At 52.6% G+C, this 9458-nt stretch overlaps 1 protein-coding gene across 3 annotated transcripts in view; it reads left to right on the top strand.

The window, feature by feature from the left end:
- Window positions 1-9458, top strand: part of LOC147032844 (dual specificity protein phosphatase CDC14AB-like) — a 166066-nt gene that overhangs the window by 155663 nt on the left and 945 nt on the right. For all 3 annotated transcript variants that reach the window (XM_085870753.1, XM_085870752.1, XM_085870754.1), the window contains one exon: window positions 8603-8697. In XM_085870753.1, the coding sequence (XP_085726879.1) occupies window positions 8603-8697 (95 nt within the window). The remainder of the gene's footprint in view (window positions 1-8602; window positions 8698-9458) is intronic.

A 9458-nucleotide genomic window follows, 5' to 3' on the forward strand; every position in this document is an offset into this window, starting at 1 on the left:
GTTTTATCTGTCTCGTGTGCGAGCCGCGCGACACGTGATCACGCGTCACATCCTTTAATTCATCACAATTGTGTTGAGAAGATTACACACAATAATTTCTTCGATTTTCTTTTCTCCGTTTTTTTTTTCACATTGACTCGCAATATCAAGTTTCGTTCAAATGGCGCAACGAAGAAATATATGAAAAAAATCAATTCCCGATTCAGTCAAGTACTTTTTGGGAGTATTTGATCAATGCAAACAACGTCAGCAGTATAGTTCGCTGGAGCTATCTTTTTTTCCTTTTTCTTTTTTTTGAAATGATTTTTTTATCAACCGCTGTTACAACGGGAACCCAACGGGTTCACGGGTCATCTAGTCTCCCTTAAAAGTTGAAGCAAAATACCTGTTTAATAAGCCTGACATCTCTTTCCTCACTAATCACTCTCCCGGTGCTATTCCTCAATGGACCCACACTGGTCCTAACCTGTTCTTTTTCCCTGATATACTGAAATAATTCCTTGCTATTATGTTCAATGTTCCTTGCCATGTCCTTCTCATATTCTCTTTTGGCTTGCCAAGTTATTTTCTTAACTTGCCTCTGTTTACTCTGATAGTGATATAAATCCAACTCTAGTTCTGTAATTTTAAACTGAATAAATGTCTTCTGCTTCTCCTTAATAGTGTTCCTCATCTCACTGCTCAACCACCCTGGCCTCTTTCCACTTCTAGTTTTACACCTCATTGGAATGTACTGACTCTGCACTCCACACATTTGCTCCTTCAAGGTTTCCCATTTCTCTGATTCTGATTGTCCTGTTGTTGGAGTCTCCCAATCGACATCACCCAATTCTCTCCTCGTACCCTCAAAGTTTGCCTTCCTGAAATCTAATAGCCTTACCTTACGATCCTGAACTCTAACCCTTAACAGAATCTTTGTACACACAATGTTATGGTCACTTGCTCCAAAATGCTCCCCAACCTCCACCTCCTCTACCATATTGAGATCGTTACTTAAAAGGAGGTCGAACACTGCACTCCCCCTCATGGGCTTGTCTACAAACTGGGTTAAAAAGTAATCCTGGACTAAAACTAGGAAATCCTCATCCGCTCTGCCCTTTCCCTGTTCGTGGACCCAATCTATCTCTGGCAAATTAAAATCCTTCATAATCGATACTCTTCTCTCACCACATGCCCTTTTAAATTATTCATGTACTCCTCCTTCGTCCTCTTCCTTCATTCCCAAAGCCTTATAAAAGCATCCTACCAGTATCTTGCTGTTTTTGCAATCTCTAATCTCTACCCTTCCAGAATCTTCAACATTTATTCCTTCCTTAATGTCACGTCTTTCTCTTGATGCAATGCTGTCCTTTACCGAGATTGCTGCTCCTCCTATTCTCTCCTTCCTATCACACCGATACACCTTGTCGCCTTCTTATCCTGTCCTCCAGTTACTCTCCTCCTTATACCACGTCTCACTCACTGCAACTATATCGTACTCCTCGCTATCCACTTTGGCTTCAAGCTCTTCAATCTCATTATTTCAATCCTGGTATTGGTATAGAATATATTTAACTTTTCCCTTCCTGAAATTCTATTTTCCTGCCTGGCCTTGCTCATCACAATTACATCATCCGTTCCTTTCTTAAGACCTTTTCCACCCTCCACTGACCTCAAAAAAGCCTGAATTCCTTCCTCAATTCCCACTGCAAACCTTGCTGCCCCCTTTCTATTTAACATATGGCCATCATTCTGGAAGCATTCTCTTTGTCCCCAAAATGATTCCCACTGCTTCTTAAATGTAAAACCTTCCTCCCTACACCATTCTTCCAGCCATTGGTTGACGTCTATTGCTCTGCTCATAATTTACACATTGTTTCCTAATCTTGGGCGAATCCCAGAAAACACGACCTCACAAGCCTTTGCTTTCAGTCACTTACCCAATATAATGTATCTATTTTTCAAAACCTCTGAGAGAACTTTCCCTACATCCTTAGCACCAAGGTGTACCATAACCAACTTCTTCCTGCCATGACGCCGATACAATATCGTTTACCCTTCCTTCAATGTCTCGAACTCCTGCTCCTTCAAAACTGAACAGAATTCTATGTCGACGAACCTTCCTGCAGAATGAAGAATCTACATATTTAATTGTCTCATCACCCACAAAAACTGTCTCCCAGACCTAATTTCTACCAATTTTGATTGTTGCACCAACACCACTCCCTACACCCGCTGTTCCAGCACTGCCTGCACCTGCTGCACATCCACCACTGCCTGCACCTCCACCACTGCCTGCACCCTCTGCACCTCCACCACTGCCTGCACCCGCTGCAGTTCTACCACAGCCTGTCCCCGATGCACCTCCACCACAGCCTTCCCCTGCTGCACATTCACCATTGCCTGCTCCTGCTGCACATCCACCACTGCCTGCCCACTGCACCCCCACCACTGCCTGCCCCCATTGCACATCCACCACTGCCTGCTGCTGCTGCACCTCCACCACTGCGTTCCCCAGCTGCACATCCACCACTGCCTTCCTCCACTGCACTTCCACCACTGACTGTACCCGCTGCACCACCACCACTACCTGCAAATCCACCACTACCTGCACCTCCACCATGACCTGCACCCACTGCACCTCAACCACTGCTTGCACCCGCTGCACCTCCACAACTACTTTCACCCGCTGCACATCCACAACCGCATGCACCATTGCACCTCCACCACCGCCTGCCCCCGCTGCACCGTCACCACCGCCTGCCCCCGCTGCACCGTCACCACCGCCTGCCCCCGCTGCACCGTCACCACCGGCTGCCCCCGCTGCACCGTCACCACCGGCTGCCCCCGCTGCACCGTCACCACCGGCTGCCCCCGCTGCACCGTCACCACCGCCCGCCCCCGCTGCACCGTCACCACCGCCCGCCCCCGCTGCACCGTCACCACCGCCCGCCCCGCTGCACCGTCACCACCGCCCGCCCCGCTGCACCGTCACCACCGCCCGCCCCGCTGCACCGTCACCACCGCCCGCCCCGCTGCACCGTCACCACCGCCCGCCCCGCTGCACCGTCACCACCGCCCGCCCCGCTGCACCGTCACCACCGCCCGCCCCGCTGCACCGTCACCACCGCCCGCCCCGCTGCACCGTCACCACCGCCCGCCCCGCTGCACCGTCACCACCGCCCGCCCCGCTGCACCGTCACCACCGCCCGCCCGCTGCACGGTCACCACCGCCCGCCCCGCTGCACCGTCACCACCGCCCGCCCCGCTGCACGGTCACCACCGCCCGCCCCCGCTGCACCGTCACCACCGCCCGCCCCGCTGCACCGTCACCACCGCCCGCCCCGCTGCACCGTCACCACCGCCCGCCCCGCTGCACCGTCACCACCGCCCGCCCCGCTGCACCGTCACCACCGCCCGCCCCGCTGCACCGTCACCACCGCCCGCCCCGCTGCACCGTCACCACCGCCCGCCCCGCTGCACCGTCACCACCGCCCGCCCCCGCTGCACCGTCACCACCGCCCGCCCCGCTGCACCGTCACCACCGCCGCCCCGCTGCACCGTCACCACCGCCCGCCCCGCTGCACCGTCACCACCGCCCGCCCCGCTGCACCGTCACCACCGCCCGCCCCGCTGCACCGTCACCACCGCCCGCCCCGCTGCACCGTCACCACCGCCCGCCCCGCTGCACCGTCACCACCGCCCGCCCCCGCTGCACCGTCACCGCCACCCGCCCCGCTGCACCGTCACCACCGCCCGCCCCGCTGCACCGTCACCACCGCCCGCCCCGCTGCACCGTCACCACCGCCCGCCCCGCTGCACCGTCACCACCGCCCGCCCCGCTGCACCGTCACCACCGCCCGCCCCGCTGCACCGTCACCACCGCCCGCCCCGCTGCACCGTCACCACCGCCCGCCCCGCTGCACGGTCACCACCGCCCGCCCCCGCTGCACGGTCACCACCGCCCGCCCCGCTGCACGGTCACCACCGCCCGCCCCGCTGCACGGTCACCACCGCCCGCCCCGCTGCACCGTCACCACCGCCCGCCCCGCTGCACCGTCACCACCGCCCGCCCCTGCTGCACCGTCACCACCGCCCGCCCCCGCTGCACCGTCACCACCGCCCGCCCCCGCTGCACCGTCACCACCGCCCGCCCCCGCTGCACCGTCACCACCGCCCGCCCCCGCTGCACCGTCACCACCGCCCGCCCCCGCTGAACCGTCACCACCGCCCGCCCCCGCTGCACCGTCTCCACCACAGAGTTCCCTTTTTATTGTTTTGTTTTTACCTTACTGCCTTTTCTCTGTCTTTCTTTCTGTAATAATCCCTTTATCAATAATGCAATGCCATTTTGTGTTTTATCCTTCATCTTTGACCCTTGATCTATATTTGATCTGCTCGTGTCAGGTCAGGTTAGATCTGTGACCTGCTACAGGTACCATGTAAACCTGTACTAACCTGTTCCATGGTCGGGTTGTCAGCGACTAAACCGTCTCCCCCACCAGGTTTTCTGCTGAGGAGGGTGTTTGGATATGAACACCCAGCAGGATTAAAAACAAAACCTGTTAAAGGGCAGAGGAGCTCCTTGTGAGCCAACGGCCATCCATATCTAGTGCCCAACTGTGTCTGCGGACGTCCTCCTGCAGTTGGGTTACTTTTTATTAGGAGGTTGGTGGCAGGATTTACACTCCGGCCACCGTAAAACCCTTCATTCCGCAAAACATAAAAACGCAAAAAAATCTGAAAACCCACTCCATGGGAGTACCTCCTATGCAGCTTCCCTTCGCAGGGCAGCTCACCGGATGACGGGATTGGGGCAAAGCCTTCGGGACCCCCAATCTTTGATGAAAGGAGGGAAACCACGGGGTAACATCCCTGGGTCAGATTGCGGGAGAGTGTGTCGGAGTGGTGCTGAGGTGTCGTCCACCAGACGGCGGTCTCCTTGGGTTAACCTGAGGCGGTCCCTTCGGGTGGGTGCCTGGAATGTCCTATCCCTAAGAGAGGATGATCACCTGTCTCTGTTATCATCTGAGCTCAAGCGTTTGGACATCGGGATTGCAGCTCTCTCTGAGGTTCGGAGACCGGATTGCGGCGAGATAATGGTGGGTGGTTACACCTACTATTGGTCTGGTCGCTCTGATGGTTACCATATCAAGGAGTGACTGTAGCTGTGTCCAATAAGCTGACCCCAATGATAATTGAGGTAACACCGGTCAACGAGCGTATTATGAGACCAAGGATTCCTCACTCCTTTGGTGTCATTTCCCTGGTCTCTGTCTATGCTCCGACTGAGGCGAGTGACCTCACCGTGAAGGACACATTCTCCACCACGCTCGAGTCTGTGGTTGATTAGTGCCCCAGACGAGATACACTTCTAGTCTTGGGGGATTTCAATGCATCGACTGGAACTGATAGGGATGGTTATGAGACATGTGTTGGTCCCCATGGATCAGGAACTATGAACCAGAATAGCACTAAGTTCCTTGACTTTGCAAGAAGTCATGGACTTAGGGTGGTTGGTTCATGGTTTCAGCGCCCACAAGCTCATCGCTGGACTTTGAATTCCTACGCTGGCGGTGTGGCAAAGGAGATTGACCATGTCCTCGTTGACGGTCGCTGGAGGATGATCCAGAACTGCAGGGTCTACCAGAGTGCTCAGTTCTTCAATCCTGACCACCGGCTTGTTGTAGCAACTCTAAAGCTGCACTTTAAATCCTGGAGAATGGTACTATCCCAGCCTCGGCTGGATGTTGGCAAGCTCAAGGATGAGAGAGTAGCTGAGGAGTTTGCGAACAGGCTGAATGGACATTTGGGGTGTCTGGGTGCTTTGGGGGTCCTGAAGAGTTGTGGAGTGCCTTCAAGACCACCGTCCTTGATGTTGCCGGTGGATGTCTTGGAACTCACCGCAGGGCAAAGAAGAATTTTGTCTCTCAAGGGACACTGGATACCATTGACCAGAGTCGCAGGGCCAGGCTGAATGGCAGAGCTGAGCTGTTCAGGGAGCTGAGGCGTAAAACTGTACGTGCACTAAGGGTGGACAAGGAGGCCTATGTGCGAGGAATCTGTGAGGGGCTAGAGCATCACCGGTGGACAGGTGATTCTCGTCCCGTTTACAGGGGAATTCGCGCATTGCGTTAATGTAAGCCCATCCCTCGGAGCACTGCAGTTCGAGCAGAGTGGTGGGCTCTTGACAGAGGAGTCTGAAGTGAAGGCCCACTGGGCTGGTTACTTTGAGCGGTTGTACCAGGCTGATCCCCCAGCTGTCGTGTTGGACGTCAAGGGTGTTACAATCCCTCTCCTCTTCCTGACCCTCCAATCAATTGTGGTCCACCTTCGCTTGTGGAAACACGGGCTGCGGTGAACTGGTTGTAATGGGGTAAAGCTCCAGGGATCTGTGGCATCCATGCTGAACTTCTCATGGCTGATGGAAATGCTGCACTCGTGCATGCAGTTTTGTGCTCTGCCTGGAACACGGGCATCATCCCAACTGATTGGAAGAGGGGCCTTGTTGTCCCTCTCTGGAAAGGGAAGGGTGATCACCAAGACTGCAACAACTACCGAGGGGTGACGCTGCTCTCAGTGCCGGGCAAGGTCTTTGCTCGGATAATTCTTGATAGGGTTCGCCACCATCTGCTTGAGCACCAACGTCCAGAGCAGTCAGGCTTTACACCAAAGAGGTCAATAATTGACCGTATCCTTGCTCTTCGTGTCCTCACCGAACGCAGACGAGAGTTTCGGCAGGGGCTGCTTGCAGCCTATGTTGATCTCTGTAAAGCGTTCAATTCAGTGAATCGGGATGTCCTATGGAGGATTCTTGGTCTTCGTGGGGTGCCACCAAAACTGATCGATCTGATGTCTGAATTCTACTCTGGTACTGAGAGTGCTGTGAAGTGTGGTGGTACCATCTCTGACTTATTTCCAGTTGTTACTGGAGTTCGTTAGGGGTGTGTACTGGCCCCCACTTTTCAGCACTTGTATGGACTGGATTTTAGGGAGGATGTCGGAGCGATCAAGCTGTGGTGCATCGTTTGGGAATGTCAAGATCTCGGACCTTGACTTCGCAGATGATGCAGTCATCTTTGCGGAGACTTTAGATATCCTTTTCGGGGCCCTCGAGGTGCTGAATGAGGAGTCGGAGCCGCTGGGATTTCGGGTTTCTTGGGTCAAAACTAAGATCCAGGCTTTCAATGACATCTTGGATGCTGCTGTCCTGTCTGTGTCTGTTTGTGGTGAGGATGTTGAGGTCGTGGAGAGATTCACTTACCTTGGCAGTGATATTCATGTCTCTGCTGGCTGTGAGTCAGATGTCATTAGACGTCTGGGTCAGGCCTGGGCAGTCATGGATTCACTGCATCATGGGGTGTGGCGCTGCCAGTACCTGTGCGGGAGGTCGAAAGTCCGAGTCTTCAGGTCCTTGGTGCTTCCAGTCTTGCTCTATGGATGAGAGACTTGGACTCTGACCAAGGATCTGAGACGGAGACTTAATTGCTTTGGTACCAGGTCTCTTTGGAGAATCCTTGGCTATCGCTGGTCAGATTTTGTGTCCAACGAGCGGTTTCTGAGAGAGACTCGGATGAGATTTGTTACCTGTATAGTCCATGAGTGTCATCTGCGGCTGGATGGACATATGGCTCATTTTCCTGACACTGATCCTGCTCACCAGATTCTCTCAGCGAGGGAGTCTCGTGAGTGGAGGAGGCCAATGGGCCGACCACGTGCCTCGTGGTTGCAGCAGGTTGACCAGCATCTCAAGGAGATTGGGATGGGCCTGGCATCTGCCTGAGGGAAGGCCAGACGGAGGCCCCTGGAGTGCCGGCGGAAAGTGGACGCAGCGACGCGCTGTTCTGGCACATGCTCCCATACCTGACCTGACCTGACCTGACCTGATCTGCTTCATTAATTTTTGACCTTTGCCCAGCATGTAGATCCTCCTTCAATGGACCGGATTCTGCAAAGAAGACCATATTTCAAAGTGGCAAAGGCATTGGCATTTGCCAGCCTTAGAGGCAAGTTTGAGGTATGATCTAACGAAGAAAGGTTGTGACATGTAATGAAGCCGAGCAGCTCCAGTTGTTGGTCAGAGTGGTAAACTGGGGCATTTGGCACCTGGTCTTTCTGCAATAAACTGGGCATTTGAAGAACCAATTATTTTGCAGGGGCATTCGCAGTGAGAATTTGGGACTTTTCTGTATCAAAATACTTGTTCAAGGTAGCAGACCAGCAAAAATGTTTCCAGATTTCCAGACAGCAATCCCATTGCAGGCTGCCTCTCAGAAATGTGGTATACTGTTCTACACAAATGTTCGAGACATGCAACCACACTCGCAGATGCACGCCTGTGCTTACAGATGCATGCATAGACGTGCACACCTCCACACTTGCACAAACACGTAAGCGTAACGGATGCACAGACACGCATACTACCTCAGTCCAACCTTCTCGCCATTGTAAGACCACATTGCACCCTGTAGGATGCTTTGCCTAATTTGTGGTAATATTCTTTGATTTGTACTCTTATGTTTAGAATCTGTGGTTCTCTGAATCTTTGCTAATTAGGGATCATTCCAGTTATAAATTGTTTGTTGATGTTTAGTGCTGCCCCTTTGGTCATCCCTCTTGGCAGTGGCAGTTCCTTTTTGAAGACCGGTGTTTGACACAAGGAGATCGGCTCCGCTCCCTGAAGCATAAGAGACATCCTCGCCACACTGCCATCACAAGGTGCGCACTGTGGTTTTCTTGTAGAGTGTTGGAGATTATGGAAACGCACGTTACGTTACAGGAATTAAATGAGGTATTTGGAAGTCGATACTGAATATATTTTAGTGGAAATGATTGTGACATAACATTCAAAAGAAGGTCAATAAGATGTCCTATACACTAGATATTCTGCATGTGAACCTTTTGCTATATTTCTAATGTACTTTTTGCTTCGCACAATTAAGATAAGTTACTTGGTTGCCATTTGACCCTCATTTTGTTTCTCAGGTCATACTGGCTCAATCATGTTCATATTTGTATTTGCATTCACATGACTACGAAGGTTCCTTTGACCTTTTTTATATCCATTAAGTAGTTACACCACGTTCGCTGCATTCTTGGGATTTTTTTATATTTTTTTTATTCCAGCCCAACGGGAGACATTCTCCCAGTTACAATTGTCTGCCAACCATTAACAACCTCAATTTGTCTTAAGACTATGTAACTGGAACTAAATTCCAACGCATATCTGTTGCATACCATTATCCAACTCGAGCAGTGACTTTAATGTCAAGGCTTGCTTGTTTGTTCAAATAACACAGATTTTGTGAAGAGATGTGTATAAATAATGCCAGTCATTTGAGTGTTGTCTTTCTTGCCTCGTTCTTAGCTCGTGACGCCTTTTGAGGGTTCGGAAATGTTTTCCTCACAAAATAAATGTAAATTTTCTCAGCAAAGAGTAATTCAGTCGCACACATAGCTGTTGGAGTGAAATCTATGGT

Source organism: Eptatretus burgeri, chromosome 2 (genome assembly GCF_056783735.1).
Source record: "Eptatretus burgeri isolate ZD-2024b chromosome 2, Ebu_testis_v1, whole genome shotgun sequence".
NCBI classification, from domain to species: Eukaryota; Metazoa; Chordata; class Myxini; order Myxiniformes; family Myxinidae; genus Eptatretus; species Eptatretus burgeri.